General features: G+C 41.5%; 1 protein-coding gene across 3 annotated transcripts in view; it reads right to left on the reverse strand.

Annotated features, from left to right (window-relative positions):
• Positions 1–2,290, reverse strand: part of LOC140481232 (anosmin-1) — a 214,789-nt gene extending 212,499 nt beyond the window's left edge. For 2 of the 3 annotated variants that reach the window (XM_072577103.1, XM_072577102.1), the window contains exon 1: positions 1,986–2,290. In XM_072577103.1, coding sequence (XP_072433204.1) covers positions 1,986–2,174 — 189 coding nt within the window. In that variant the 5' untranslated portion in view covers positions 2,175–2,290. The remainder of the gene's footprint in view (positions 1–1,985) is intronic. The other variant, XM_072577101.1, reaches the window with a different exon arrangement.
• Between the last annotated feature and the right edge of the window lie 14,905 nt (positions 2,291–17,195).

Below are 17,195 nucleotides of genomic sequence, written 5' to 3' on the forward strand. Positions count from 1 at the left end.
CCTTCTTCTCTATAACTGCCCCCATTCTCTATAATTGCCTCCCCTATAATCCCATTCTCTATAATTGCCCCTCTATAAATGCTCCCCTCTCTATAACTGCCCCCTTCTCTATAACTGCCTTCCTCTCTATGATTGACTCCCTCTCGATGACTGCCCCCTCTCTCTCTATGACTGACACCCCCTCCACACCCCCAACCCTCCCTCAGTGACGGCTGTGGTTGGGTCAGGCGAAGTTCGCCTTCACCCTCAGGGGCAGAAAGACTAGACAAAGTTCCCTTCAGCTCTCGCCTGGTGTGACCTATAAACAGAGCCACGTGTGTCCGCCTCTGTGGCTTTGCCCACTGTATCTCGGTAATATTTATTCTGCATTGCAGACTCAGCAATTGGATAGGAGACTAAGATATTCATGTGAAGCATGCTGGCTGGATGAAAACCCAATGAAACGGAGATCCCAACAGAAACCCTCGGCGTCCGTTTCATGCAGTGCCCAGATTTGGACCTCCAGTATCAACACGGCGTGGAGGGCGGACAGAACAGGATGATGTTCTGGACCGAGACAGTGACTGTTCTCACTCCCTCGGCCAATCCTGTAATGTACCTGGAGCTAAATCTGGGGATCCTCCATCCAGCTCATCAAGTCAAGGGGCGGCTCGTTTATTTGTTCTGGTAAAGTGTCTGTCGTCATTTTTTTCTGGTAAATTTGCTTCACACTGAGTCTAGATTTATTTTTGCTACCAATATTACGCCGAGTTACTGCACCCAAAGTTTCTTCAGGAGAACTTTTAGTGCAAGCGAGACTTAGAAAAAAAAAATAAGCACCCCAAATTCTCTTGAAATGGTTGGACTTTCGCCAATAAGTGACCTTCCCACTTAGAAAGAAACACAGACTTGGGTTTTTCCTCTCTTCCTCTTGTTGTTGATTGACGGCAGTGGGAATAATCGGAGTGCCGTCGGCAGTGTGAAGGAACAACAAGGAGAGGTTTTAAACAAGTCCACCTTGAGAAGGCTTCGCGGCAGTTCGAATTGACCTCCCTCTCCCCTCTTCGCCCCAAACCAACACTTGCCGCCTGTTTACCCAAAACTAAACCCAGTTACAAGGAGGGCGGGGCAGATGGCCCTTGTGCAGTGCAACTTTTAACTGCTGCAACCGAGCCAGGTTGGACAACAGACCCAGAGGGATGGAAACCATCTCATATTTCAATCTTTGCTTCTTTTATATCAATGAATCAAACCTGAACTGGAACAAGGAAGCTGACATCACTGTCGGGTACAAACACTTGATTATGAAGTTGTCATCCTCCGGATTTTTATTCTCCCCAAATCGATTTTCAACTATTTCAGTTGATTTTCTCCCAAAGAAAAATTCCTGGAAAGGTTTGGCAAGATCCCAACACTTTCTTTCACCGAGTTTCACATGTTACATAATGTGCCGAAAGCGCTGAACTGGACTCCCAAGATTTAACCAAGAAAATATTAACGGTACCTCCCACACATCCTGTCAAATCGTGCAGTTTGACAGAAATGACACAAACATCTAACTCCATCCGTCCCAATCCTAGCACACGAGTTACTTCCCTATAAACGCATCTCAGTGCCGACCATCTCCGTTTTCAAAACATTAGGGGTATACAAAAAGTTGGAAGGCAATTTCCAAAACTCGTGATTTTGTTTTAAGGAATGAACCCTGCACGTTTTATCTTATCCATTCATTCGCCGTCTGTAAAATCTCACTTGAACAACAGCAGCCGGAACGGCAGCGTCGTTTGGCGGCGCAGTGTGTGCTTGGACAGTGTTGTGGACACTTCCGTCCGCACCTGAACCGACCTTCATCACCTGAACAATTCTCACACCCAAGACTTTTTGCATCACTGGAGATAATGAGAACTCCGTGAGTGTGTACTAAGTCTCAGGGAGCCAAGACAGCAGCCTGGCCCCGGCTGAAGCAAGCCCTTTATACAGTGTGGAGGTAATGAGCTCTAATCTACCTGAAAGTTCTTGAACAAAGCTGAAAGCCGGGTGATGTGCAGGCTCAGGCAACGGGATGTGCATCTGGCTTTGGAAACACTGTCGTTGGCGAGCGACTCCTCCTCCTGCTTGCGGCCAGCCAGGCTCCAGCCGGCGGTAATGCACAGGACGAGGGTCACACGGGCAGCCAGGGAACTACACCGAGCCATGGGCTGCCAGGGTAAAAGCCTCGCGTTTGATGTCTGAAGCCGTGGGCTGATGAGTCCGTCCTGAACGCGATCACTTCTCAGTCTACTTTCTCAGACTGGGCTCCAAACTCCTACCGCCGCCTCCTAGCGCTCAATTGGCTCAGTGGTGTTTGATTGACAGTCTTTGTTCCCCCCCCCCCCCCGCACACAAACTCCTGGAGGTGTGCAACTCGAACACTCGCAATTCATTGTAGAAAACACTGAGGTCGGGGATGGGGGGGGAGCTGAGAAGCTCATAACTTTAGCTGGGCCCACCCTTTATTAGTCTAGTACCAGATGCTGTAAACAATTCAACGTGATGGTTAAATGTAAGTATTTTTATGCCCCCTGCCTCTGTTACGACTAAATGCACTTCTGTAAAATACAGCTTCAAAGTTTCAAGCTATTTCACAAGTTACAGCTTGAATCAGAAATTGAAATTAAATCGTGATTGTAAACAATGGAAGCATTTAAAAGCAGAGCTCACTCAAAGCGTGTCCTCGAGGTAGCAGAAATCAGGGCAACGCGTTTATTCACCTAGACCTCTGGCAGGTTTCTTTTGTTTTCTGTGCCCTGGAATGTTCAATTAAACTGCAACTTTTAACTTTCTCCTGTCTACCTGAAGCAGTTGCGAGAGCCTCTAGAGGAGACAGAGTAACAACGCTTCAGTTTGACACAACGTGGTGTGCAAGAACAAGATGAACGAAGGGAAGAACTTGCACTTAAATAGCACCTTGCACAACCTCGGAAGCACTTTGCAGCCAATGGGAACGAGAGGGCTCCAGACTCTAGTAAAAGAAATAAAAGCGACGTGGAAATGCAGCGAGAGGTGCATCCCAAGAGCTTTTCTCACTGTCACCACCTTTGATATGATTTATTGTCGTTACAGGGACTGGAGTATAGTGAGAAGTGTCGTTTTGCGAGCACTACAAGCATATCATAGCAAGTAAGGACATAAAGATCAAAGAGTGCTTAGATAGAGTGAGGCATACACGTTACACTGCACACGTGTGCAAAGCAAGCTCAACATTATTTGAAGTTAGAGAGTCCATTCATCAGTCTAATGTCAGCAGGGAAGAAGCTGTTCTTGAACCTGTTGGTGCGTGTGCCAGTTCAAGGCATTAATTGTCACAATCCTGTGGTGAGCAGTGGAGGTTGCCGGGGTCAGGAAATGGTGTCCCCAAGTTTGCAACCCCCACATTTCAGCTCACAATCCCACTTCATATACCAAAGCCCACGTTGGAGAGCCCTGATTAAGGTCTGGAATGTACTACCTGCAGTGTGGCAAAGGATGATTCAAACTCAGCATTCGAGAGAATTAGGACATGAGAAAAGATGCAAGATTAGATTACTTACAGTGTGGAAACAGGCCCTTAAGTTCCACACCGACCTGCCGAAGCGCAACTCACCCATACCCCTACATTTACCCCTTAACCCTAACCTAACACTACAGACAATTTAGCAAGGCTAATTCACCTGACCTGCACATCTTTGGACTGTGGGAGGAAACCAGAGCACCCGGAGGAAACCCACGCAGACACGGGGAGAACGTGCAAATTCCACACAGTCAGTCGCCTGAGGCAGGAATTGAACCCAGGTCTCTGGCGCTGTGAGGCAGCAGTGCTGACCACTGTGCCACCGTGCCGCGGAGTAAGCAGGGAAATGTCAATAAGACAATGCTCATTTGGAGAGCTGTGTGGTCAGGATGGGCTGTAATGTGATCATGTGAAGTGCTTTGGAAATGCTGTCACTGTTATAATGTGGCATTCAAACAGCAAGGGCCCACAAATGGCAATGCAGTAATGATAAAACCTTTTGTTGCATTGATGTAGATTAAGAGATAAATATTCCCTGCTCCAATTAAAAGTAGGGCATGGAATCTGTCACAGACACCGGAGAGCTCCAATGTCTCATCCAAGGAACAGCATCTCTGAAGGTACAGCACTGCAGGGTCAACTTGAACCATGTGCTCAAGTCTTTAAACCCATAGTCTCCATAGCTCAGAAGTAAAGTGCAACCATCGGGCAATGGCTTGCATTCTATTATAGTGAGGTCAATTCCGGAGTTAGAAATTTACCAGGGAGCCTCTTAGAAACCCATGACATAAACCAACTTCTGAGTATTTTAAAATATAAATGGATGTATTATATTGAATGATCAGAGAGCTTAGTAAAGTGTAACTGTGCTGTTTAAGCACCTTTGTTGCAAGCTCCTTTGCTTACCATCATTTTAAGAATAGAAAGGAATTGGCTTTTGGTGGGTAATGCAATTTATTGCTAGCCAAGACCAGTGCAAGCATGCAATAAATCCTTTCTGTATCAAGTGCTTATTTTGGGTTTAACTGTCAGTTGACCAGACACATTATTTCACAGTGTAAAGAATGCCTGCAATCATGTACTTGTACAAATTACTGAGTATATACACCAGAAATACAGTGAGTAAGTCTACACATACTGTCTACTTAAATAACAGAACACACAGGTCAAAGGGTTTTTCTTCAGTGTGTTTTAAGTCTTCAGTAGGTAATCACAATTAGGCAAAACCTATAATAGCAACTCCTGTCTACCACCAAGTGATCTTGAACATTCAGTAACTACCCATCATATTATACCAGTAATGTTCTTGTTTGCTCATTGTTGAATGTAGAGTTTTAATTATCTTTATGTACGATGGAGAGGTTGCATTATTCATGATGCTGAAAATTACGTAAATATTTCAGGAATCAAGACAATGAGAAATATTCAGAACAAGCAGGGTTAGAGGATGGTGAGAATAGCTGGACTCAGGCAAGGGATGGAATAACGCTGAAAATGTAAGGAAGAGGAGGAGGAAAATTGAGGAAGGGGGAAAGAGTCAGTTTTCCTACCCTCCCATGGGCTAGAAGAATGGACAAGCAGTTAACCCAATTTTCTTCTCATGTGCAGTAGGGTTCTGCCCCTGGTGTGATTCAATAGTCAGCAGTCATTGGCTAGAGGAATTTCCAGCCAAGCTTTTTTCACATAGAGGCCAGTGTCTGCTATAGATTTCTACTGATTTATTTATAATGGAAAGCCTTCGTCTGTTGAGGAAATAAGCCTTGTTTCTTCTGAGTATTACCATATATGGCTCAATTCCTCTTGTAAGCAATTTAAAAAACACAATTAGATCATTCCTCAAACTTCAGAATTAAAGGAATATAAGGTAATGTGTCTTCATTAATTAACCTTTTAAACCCAAGTAACATACTAGTGAATTTGTTTTGATTCCCCTCCAAAGCCAATATATCCTTCCTGAGATCAATCCTAAAATTGAACACAGTATTCCAGATGTTGTGTAACCGAGGCTCAGTTCTTGGTTTTAGATTCCAATACCTACTTAAGAAAATAGCCAATGTTCAATTGATTGAATTTATACTAATGCCTTCTTATTAAGGTTATTTTAGACTTAGTTCTTTGTAATTACTTTTTTGTGATTATTCATTCACGGGATGTGGATGTCACTGGCTAGGCCAGCATTTATTGCCCATCCCTTAATTACTGATAAGCCACATTGCTATGAGTCTGGAGTCACATGTAGGCCACATCAGATAAGGGACAGCAATTTCTTTCTCTAAAGAATGTTAACTTTCACTCCATCATATTTAAATATGGAATTCTCAACGAAGCAATAGTTACCTAGAGATTGGATAGAAGGACACTGAAAATTAAACAATAAAACAAAAATTGATGATTCTGTTGATTGGTGATTGGTTAGCAGGAAAGAATGTTAATGCTTGTCACGTTGTGATGTTTGATTTGTATGAGAGTGCAATGCAGGTGTTTATTAAGGTACTATTTTAGGTTCAGGTGCATAAAAGTCTGTTGTTCTGATCACCATTTAAAGAGCATTTAATATAATGAGGCTGTTATATAATATTAACTCCACAGGAGACATGAGCTAAATGAGCAGATTTTGGCGACATTAATTGGGGGATATTTATTTAATGAGACACAGAAGGAATGCTTTGCTGTATCATAGGCAATGCCAGGGGTTTTATTACATCCACTCAGACAGAGAAAACACTTCATCTAAAAAAATGGCATTTTTGACTATGTTGCACTCCCGCACTTATAGTGTTGTGATTCCAACCTACGAGATAACTAGAATAGGGTGGGACAAAACCAGGGAGCAAAATAAAGTGGGACCGAGAAAATGAACCCCACTACGAAAGAGAGGTAGAGCCTTTGAGAAGTGCTAAGATGCGGAAGTGCACTTTGTGCAAGGGAATTGTTGGCATTTCAAAATGCTTGTCACTGGAGTTGAAATTGATAGGATATCAGGAGGGTGTCGGAGACATTGAGATTTTAACTAATTAGGAATGGTTTAACCTTTTAACAGTGGTAGAAGCTTTTAATGATGCAGAGATGGAAAGTTCTATATTGCCAACAGAGCAGATGAGGGGCTAGTAACTAAACTTGGAATTAGAAAGTATACTGCAGATCTGCACAGCCTGATGACTTCAGACCAGGAGACTCCAGGATGCTAACATAATGGAAAGTCTTGAATCCTTTGTTGAGCAGGATTGTAGCAGTGCAGAAAACCACATTCAAAGGATAACAATGATGGTAGAACAGAACATTACAGTGTCATTCCTCAAGGGAATTAGGATCACTCTTGTAGACAAAACAGTGGTGTTTGGTAAAGCAAACACTCGAAGTGAATCATGTCTTCCTGAAGAACTACAATCGCACATATGTACACAGCAATCTTTTTAAAAACATGCTTGAACTTAGAATATTTTCAGTTCCTTCCCCACCAGACAATAGCCAAATTTTGTAGATAAAGAGAGTTTTGCAAGTATTTTAGGGCAGAGGTTGTTGAACTGTCTTTGGATGATCTGCCAGATGTATAAAATCAGAGGATGGTGTCCTATCCCCTGTTTAGTGACCAGAACATTATATCAGTTCAGTGAAACTGGACAATTTTCTTGAGTTTAGAGTGTTTGGTGTGACAAACGGACCTTCAAACAAGCCGGGTTAAGCTCAGAACATGGCAAAAGAATTAGCTTGTTTATTATGAGCTGCAACATCACAAATGCATTACAAAATGTGTTTACAATTTCACTATCATGTAGTGACCAGGGAAAATTTTCCACCTCCCCTCCACATTGTCTGAACTCATTAAGCACAGTTTAAAAATGGTCCAACATTCAATAAATTCATCTAACTTTAACAGGACATTAAATATCCCATACTTTTTATTTTATAAACATCAACATAAGCAGTGCAATTTACCCGAGTGCATGCTCATGATTGTCTATTATAGACCTCTGACATGACATTCCTTTTGGATTATTCTATTTCACACTAACAGTGAAGTAGATGTTTCCATTTTCCTTTGTATACGATTCATTTCAATTCCCTGTCAACTGCTCTGCTGATTTTAGATGGCCTTTCATTGTCCCAGCAATTTCAGAAAGAATAGAGCAGGGAACTATGAATCAAATTTTACTTAATTCTGGCAACCACTGTCCAAATGTTCCAATTTTGAAATGAAATGTTTTAATAACTAATTTCAATTTTGATGCTCTCATCTCCCTTCCTCTATCCATCTGCCAACACTGTTTATTTAGCATAATATATCGTGAGTCATTTCACTTTTCAAAAATGGAACTAAAGCTGAGAGACCAACCCACACCTACACTTATTATCTTATTCTTCTTTGCAGGTCAGACAGAATTTACATTCGATCCATCTCGATTTCAATTTTTTATATATAAATTGAATGTAACAACAACAAACAATGACCTGCAGTTATATAATCACATTTCACGTAGAAAAACATTTCAAGATGTTTCACAGTAAGCTTTAAGGCAAAACAGATGCTAAGCCAAAGGAGAGATTAAGAAAGGAGGACCATAAACATGGTCAGAGATATAGATTTTATGAATGTCCTTCAAGAGGGGAGGTAAAGAGACAAAGGGGTTTTAGGAAAGAATTCACATTCTTAAGCCTTAAGCACCTGAAGGCACAGGGACTAATAGTGAGGCAAAGAGAGAAAAGTATACAACAGTCAGGAATCAAGTATAGAGTTCAGGAAAGGGGGAGGTTTCCAGCATTTGATAAGGTTACAAAAATATGATGGAATTTAAATGCAAGGATTTAAATTTTAATGTTGAGATATTGGGCACCAGGGGCAAATGTATATTTGACAGGACAAGGAGATGAGCAAGTAGCACTTCAGGGAGTACTTGATCAAAGCAACAGAATTTTAGATAATTTGGCTTAGAGATAGTATGTGTGCTTCCCTGGCCAGGACAACATTAGCATATTCAAATGTGAAGACTGCAGAGGCTTGTACAAGGATTTCAGATCTGGGGAGGCTGATAAAGCACTGGTGGAAAACAATGCTATGCACGTGGAAGCTCCTCTGTCTTTACGATGGGAAGGAGGAGGAGGTCAGAATGTCAGTTTCAGTTAGGGGTCAATCAAGGCATCAAAGTCTGATTCAGCTCAGGATACTGTAGACAAGTTCACATTGCTGGTAAAGGCTAATCACATGTCTTCAATTGTTGTCACAATGTAATACCATGAAAATGAGGAACAGGAGGGGACAAAGGGAGACTAAGGTGTTGTTAGTTTGAACATAGGACAAGAAGTCATCATTGTAGATGCTCTGGATACAAGCAGATAGACAATCTCACAAACAAGAGCAGCAAGCTGAACAAGGGATGAAGTGTAGAAAGAAGAGGATGTGATTGAAGATGCCATGGATTGCAGAGCAATTGAGGAAGGTAATTTCATTTCGTAGCTCCTTCAAATGTTAAATATGACAAAGAGGCTTGCTCACTTTCTCCAACATCAACTTTGAATATATCACCAAGAATCATAGGATCCCTACAGTGTGGAACAGGCCCTTCGGCCCAACAAGTCCACACCAACCCTCTGAAGAGTAACCCACCCAGACCTATTTCTCTACATTTACCGCTGACTAATGCATCTAACCTATACATTCCTGAATACTATGGGCAATTTAGCATGGCCAACTCACCTAACCTGCGCATCTTTGGATTGTGGGAGGAAACCGGAGCACCTGGAGGAAACCCACGCAAACACAAGGAGAATGTACACAGACAGTCACCCGAGCCTGGAATTGAACCAGGGTCCCTGGCGCTGTGAGGCAGCAGTGCTAACCACTGAGCCACTGTGCCAAAGAAGCACCTTAGCCACAATCAAGGAGAATGTCTTTTATGAGTTTAGTCAGGTCATTTTCAGTGATGTGGAAGGGACAGAATCATGATTCAACTGAATTCCCACAGGAAACTGGAGGACAAAGCAACAGGACCTGGCAGAAACAGTAGTTTCTAAAACTTTGGACAGAAAAGAAGATTAGAGATTGGAGGTAATTAACAATCATTGATTTTATTGCAACATATTCAGAAGCATTATAACTCAATGGAGGAGAATTGGATTTTTGCTAAGAAGGGCTTTTTGTGATCTATATGAGCCATCATACATGGAAAGCCCTTGTTACTGAACCACCGGTAAATCCAAACAGCTACCTTCCTTTTGCTGTACTGTACTACACATGATTTTAAAGTTCCTTGAAACTTCATGCAGCATAAATGGGTTAATAGCTATTCATTTCAAGAATAAGACAGAAAGTACAAGGTTACATCCTGAAACTTCAAAATGCAAAAGCTCACTAAAATCGTGACAGATGAACTATAAGCAATAAAGCAATGACGTGCAGTTATATAATGCTTTTAATGTTGTAACATATTCCAAGGCACATCAGAGTACTGTAAGACAAAAATTAGCAGAATATGTCATGAGTTATTTATAACGGTGGTCACAAAACCTGAAGAAAGAGATAGGTTTTAAGGAGGACAGATCAGCAGAGATTTAGGGAGAGAATTTTAGTGCTTGGGACCTAGACCACTGAAGAATGGCCACCAAATTATTGAGTGAAGAGAAGGCCAGGATGAAAGAAACACAGAATAAAATGGTTTGGAAAGGAATATAGGCCCATAACACATTCCTATGTGAATGAGCTTCAAAGATCATATCCGTTTATTTATTAAGTTCATTTGAATTTAGTGTGGTAACATACAACTGCCATCTCTCCCCTTGGAGAGATAGATCCTCAGGGAATAGCAGTGGGATGTCCCCATGCAATTATCTTATTGATAGCCTCCTCACATCATCACCTGTGATATACCAACCTGCAGAAACCACACACATTTCCTACTGGGCCTCTTTCCCAGGTGGACAATATTTCTGCTTTGTTTTACTGCTAAATTCAATACCCTGCTAAATTCACCAAGTCCTGTGTTTTGTAATTAATTTGCTGAATACAGGTTTTAAAAAGGATTTCAAATAAAATTGGCCTCTCTATTAAGGGGAGTAGTTTCTCTCTATTGACCCTTTCTATGCCCCTCAGGCCTTTTTATACCTCAATCAGATCCCCCCTTCTCAATCTAAGAAAAACAACCCCGATTTATCTAGTTTCTCTTCATCACTGAATCACACTAGCCCAGGCAACATCCCTGGTGTTTCCCTTTTACACCCTCTATGAAACAATCACAGCCTTACTTTAATGTGGATATCAGAACTGCACATAATACTCCAGTTGTGAGCTCACTAACATTGCATGCAACGCCATTATTAATTCCTTGCTGTTGCATGCAATGCCTTGACTAATAAAGGCAAGTGTACCAGATGCCTTCTTACCATCTTACCGATCTGATTTGCTGCTTTCCAGGATCTGTGGACATGCACACCAAGTTCCTTCTGATCCTCTGTACTTCCTAGGGTACTACCATTCATTGTGAATTTCCTTGCCTTGTTTATCCTTCTATTTTGTCCTCCTAAAATGCATCACCCCATACTTTTCAGGATTAAATTCCATTTGCCACCATTCAACCTAACTAACCAGACCATCTATATTGTCTTGTAGTCTAAGGCTCTCCTCCTCACTATTTACCACACCACCAATTTTCTGCATTCCCTACAAACTTACTGCTCACACCTCTGACAATTGTGCCTAGTTCGTTAACGTACACAACAAACAGCAAATGCCCAGCACCAAACCTCATGGTACATGATTGAACTCAGACATCCAGTCACAAAAAAACCCCTTCGACCATCACTTTCTGATTTCTGCCACTAAGCTAATTTTGGATCCAATTGTCAAGTTACCCTGATTCCATGGGCTCTTAGCTTCTTATCCAGTCTGTGATATATATCTTGCCAAAAGCCCTAATGAAGTCCATATAAACTATGCCAACTGCTCTACCCTCACCAACACACCTAGTCACCCTTGAAAAATGTATTCAATTTTATTTCACATGAAATCCCCTGACTAAGCCATGCTGACTATCCTTAATTAATCCTTACCCATCCAAGTAGAGATTAATTCTATCCATCAGAATTTTCTTCCAATAGTTTTCTGAGCACAGATGTAAGATTCTTTGGCATGTAGTTCCCCGTTTTAACCCTACCACCATTCTCCAGTAATAGCACCACACTAGCTGTCCTCCAGTCCTCTGGCATCCATCTCTCTTGTGGCCAGAGAGGATTTGAAAATTAATGCAGTCATAGAAATGCTCTCCCACTGCCACATTCACCACTTACTTGGCTTCATTCTCTAAAATTAGGTCTAGCCCCTCCCTTTATTATAGGACTTGCTATGCGATGGCTTGAAAAGCTCTCCTGGACATGTTTTAAGAATTCTGTCCTCTTTGAGCCTTTCATACTTTGTTAATATTGGGCAATTTGTAATCCCCTACTTTTATTATCCAATTATTTTTATATTTCTGAGATTTGTCTACATATTTCTCCTGATTGTTTGGAGGTCTTCCGTCCACACCCAGCAAAGTGATTTTGTTGTTAAGTTCATAGAATCGTAAATCCTTATAGTGTGGAAGCAGGCCATTTGGCCCACAGAGTCCACATGGACTCTCCAAAGAGCATCCCAACCCAACACAGCCCCGTACTCCATCCCTGTAACCCACATTGACTACAGCTAATTTGCCTCATCTACACATCCCTACTAGACTCTATGAACAATTTAGCATGGCCAATCCACCTAACCTGCACATCTTTGGAATGTGGGAGGAAACCAGAGCACCCGGAAACCCATGCAGACGCTGGAAGAATGTGCAAACTCCACACAAATAGATGCACAGTTGCCCGAGGCTTGAATCGAATCCAGGTCCCTGGTGCTGTGAGTGGCAGTGCTAACCACTGAGCAACTGTACTGCCTCATAAAAGTTCTACCTATATGCCCGATTTGAAGAAGCATCTAAGCTATCATCCCTCAACACTGCAGCACTGATTCCTTGATCAATACTGTAATGCTAACTCATCTCTTACACCCCACCATTATGCCAAAATATTCTATACTGTGTAATAGTGAGCTGACAGTCTCATCCCTCCCTCAGCTATATTTTCTTGATAGCAATGATATCACATCTTATATGTTAATCAACACATTTGCCTTACAAGACTCATTGCATTAAAATAAAGGCCATCTAACCTTACCATTCTCCTATTTGTGCTAACTTGGCTATATTTGCAGTGCATTCCAGACTGACTTGGTTCTCCTTCTATTGTTGTCCTATTGTATTTCCACTGCTCATCCCAGTCCACTTTATCCATATTTACTTCTCCTCGGACCGGTTTCTAACACCCCCTGTGTCTTGTTCAGGGTCAGTAATAAATACATACGTACAAATCACTACCACAAGGGCACGTTGGATGGGCAATAAATGCTAGACTGACATTCCATAAATGAAAACCAAAGAAGTAAAACAGGGAAATTAAGATAATTAAAATAGGTGAATATTGTAGCGTGATATTCCCCGAACCTCAAGCCAATGTAGATGTCTGATAACTTACCCAAACACTTACATACACACACAGAAACACACATATAATCACACACATACACCGTGTTAATTAAAAGAAACCCAATGAGAATTACTCGTGATAAGTTCACATTAATTTCAAATAACGAAGCCCATGTTTAGTTTACTATTAAAATGACTTTTGCTCCGAAAGGACTTTTAATCTAAAGTGTGAAATCCATGTCATACTAACGTGAACAGAATAGTTCACCGGAATCAGAGGATTATATCAATACCAATTTGTTGAACGACTATCCTCTAATCAATATTAGTTCACATTAAATAACTCTTGTGGAAGTAAAACAAAAATAACTTTCCAGCCTTGTAGCTTTCTGGAATCGTGTTTTGCCGGACGCTCAGATGCGAAGATTGTGAAATGACCTCCAAAAATAAAAATCCGGTTAAACAGTGTCTTTGATTTTTTTTTCGCAACGTGAGGCATGGGCTCTGTTAAAACAGGGCAATGTAGCAGAAAAGGACGCCGCTCTGTGGAGAAACACTGAAACTTCCCTAGCGTCTAAACTGGTGGAAAGACAACACATCGCGATCAGCAAAAGGCGGAAAAATAAGTCACACCCAATCAAATCATAAATCGTTACATTCTCTGCTGGGATACCTAGGATCTAAAAGTGGAAGCCTTTCCGGTTATTTTGTATTTTCGTTGTTACTAACTAAATTCAGTTGATGCACTGTGCTCTGATTTCAATAAAGATGTGTCCTTTTGGAAGTTCAATATCACTTCAACACCTTAATAATGTCTTTGAAGCAAACTGGAGCAGCAAAGGTTGAGATGGGACCCTGATAGAAGTGTGTAAGATTATAATCGGCAAAAATAGGGGGATAGGAAGGCACTTTATCTATTATTAGAGGAATGGGCAATCCAGGAGCAGAGATTTGAAGTAAGATGCAGAAGGTTAACAGGAGAGCTGAGAATAGTTTTCACCCAGAAGATGGTGAGAGTTTGGAATTGCCTGCCTGAAAGGGTGGTTAAATCGGAAACTCTGGCAACATTGAAGCACTATTTAGATATACACTTGCATTGTCATAGTCTCCTGGGCTAAAGCTGGAAAATGGAATTACTGTAGTCAGATCTTTGTTGGCCAGTGGAACAGGATGGGCCAAATGGCCTTCTTCTGTGCTGTAAATGAATTTATGCAAATATGTATAATGTTCTTAGTTGTAGGAAAAGAGAACTCTATCCTCATTAGGAAGACAGGAACAACTAACTGAACAGTCTGATACATTTGGGATGAAGTTTGGTGTGGTACATTTTGGCAGGAAAACTAATAAACACTAAATGGCAATAATTTAAACCAGGTGGCCTTAGGTATTCAGGTGTACTGTATAAATCTTTAACATCAAAGGATACATTGACATATACTTAAATATAGCTCATGAGACTCCAGCTATTCCTGAAGAAGGGCTGATGCCCGAAACGTCGATTCTCCTGTTCCTTGGATGCTGCCTGACCTGCTGCGCTTTTCCAGCAACACATTTTCAGCTCCAGCTATTATCAATAAGGCCACAGACTTAGAAAGAAAAGTTCATGCCACATCTTTGCAAGTAGTTTGTTCAGTCACAACCAGAATATAGGAGCTGATTCCACAGTCAAGCACTCATAGTGGTGAAGACAAATCCAGCACCAGTGATGGCCAAGGAATATCTTTTTAGTAGAATGGGAAATAAATGAGGCAGTGTGAGTGAAGACAATTAACAGTGCTTTAAAAAAAATGAATTGAAATCCTTGAAAATGCCGTTAGAAACCCAGAGGCTGTTGGTCTTCAGGAGAAAGTAAAGAAATACAAATGGCTAAGGGATTTAATAGGAGTGTTCATAATTTTGAGGAGTTGATCAAGTCTCATTTCTCCTGGACAATTAGTTGTTAATAAACATACATAACTTAAAGATAATCACTAAAAGAATGCAGAAAAGTGAATGGGGAAAGGTGATTCATTCAGAAAGGTGCTAGGAAAATGGGCTAAAAAATATTCCATTCTTATGCATTCGGAGCCTCTTCAATTAACAAGATGATGCTTATGAAGGACTCACATATTCAAACAGAAGTTCACTGTTTGCCAGGTTTCTACAGGAATGACCCCATTGAACTGAACCCCCCTCCATCGGACGGTGTGTCCAGTTTGTACTGAAGTGGTTTTTGGTGACTCACAGGTTTGTGCCCAAACCAGTTGGATTATGAACAATCTAGTCAAGCTTCCTGTGACCTTGTACACAACAGGAAGAATGAACAGAAACCACATAGTGCAGGGCTGTATGAATGGGGTGCAGATTGAGGGGCAAAGTTTCCCAGCAGTAGGGTTTATCCGTAGAGGGTTATCAAGGTGCAGGTAGAGTCATAGAGATGTTCAGCATGGAAATAGATCCTTTGGTCCAACTTGTCCAGGCTGACCAGATATCATTAATTAATCTAGTCCAATTTGCCAGCACTTGCCCCATATCCCTCTAAAGCTTTCCTAGTCATATAACCATCCACATGTTTTAAATGTTGTAATTACACCAGCCTTCACCACTTCTTCTGGCAGCTCATTCCATACACGCACCACCCTCTGTGTGAAAAAGTTGCCCCTTAAGTCCTTTTAAATCTTTCCCCTCTCACCCTAAACCCTCTAGCTCTGGACTCCCCCAGCCGAGGGAAAAGACCTTGTCTATTTAGCCTATTCATACCCGTCATGATTCTGCTAGAGAACAGATTTCTAGGAGTGCTGCAGTACCCTGGAACCCCACTTTGCACATTAGTATCCAGAAGGCTCAACTACCATTGCAGCATCTGAGTATATTCCAGTTTACCATTCTGTTGGATAGATGCTTCTTGGGCTGGAATGGAAGCTGAGACATTTTCCACCAGATGTTGCACAGTGCTTGGTTCAACAGTGTGCATCTGAAAAGAGGAGCCCATTCCATCTCAGAAAGGATGGGCTCCAAGCCTTGTACAATGCCAAGTTAGTACCAGTCCCATCCATGCTCCTTGACAATGAACATTCCCGGCTCTCCTAATATTAGTCCAGTGACATTATCACAATGCCAACATCGTGCCCACTTGCCAGCATTTGCAAGCTGTGAGACGTGAATCTGGTCTTAGCAGCAGTGAAAATTGTGTGAGGCTGAGCTGGAACTATGAAAACACAAAATGGCACAAATAATCAGCAAGTCAGAAAGCATCTGCAACAGGAGAGACATGGAGAACATTTCAGAAACAGAAACAGAAATTGCTGGAAAATCTCAGCATGTCTGGCAGTATGTGTGGAGAGAAATCAGAGTTTTGAAGAAGGGTCACTGGACCCGATACGTTTAACTCTGATTTCTCTCCACAGATGCTGCCAAACCTGTTGAGATTGTCCAGCAAATTCTGTTTCTGTTTTGGATTTTCAACATTGACAGTTCTTACAGTTTCTTTAACATTTCAAGTCATTGGTCTTTCATCAGAATTGAGGTACATCATCACAACTGATACAACAGAGAAACTGGGAGAATGGAATGGCGTCCTAACAGGAAGTAGGGAATAAGTAAGCAAAAGAGAAAATGCTGAAAAATCTCAGCAGGTCAAAGGGTCAGTTAGACTGAAACGTCAGCTCTTTTCTCTCCTTACAGATGCTGTCACCTGCTGAGATTTTCCAGCATTTTCTCTTTTGGTTTCAGATTCCAGCATCCGCAGTAATTTGCTTTTACCCAGGGAATAAGTAAGACTAGTCACGGTAGCTATGGGAATAAATAAACCTATAGTATTTGTCCCCAGAAACGGAGATGCCAAAGTTAAGGAAGGAGACAGGAATGGACTCTTTGAAGGTAACAGAAGGGTGGAAAATGGAAGCAGCATTAACTATATGTATTAGTTCAGGTTGAGAGCAGAAAACAACAAGATGTAATCACCAATGCCTGAGAAATGAGTTAAGGGAAGAGGCCAAAAACCGGACTGGAATAAGGAATATTCCGGAGATCTCACAAGAAGAAATGGGATAATTAAGACCAATGCAGGTACCCCAAGCAACACTGTCTATGCACTTTACTATTAGTATGAGTCATGAATAACCAAAATTGTTGGTAGCTGAGTGATGGGCGTGGCAAACTCGGCAGTGGTTTAGGCTAATTGTGCATCTAGTAGGATACTGGATGCACTCACT

This window comes from Chiloscyllium punctatum, chromosome 9 (genome assembly GCF_047496795.1).
Source record: "Chiloscyllium punctatum isolate Juve2018m chromosome 9, sChiPun1.3, whole genome shotgun sequence".
Lineage (NCBI taxonomy): Eukaryota > Metazoa > Chordata > Chondrichthyes > Orectolobiformes > Hemiscylliidae > Chiloscyllium > Chiloscyllium punctatum.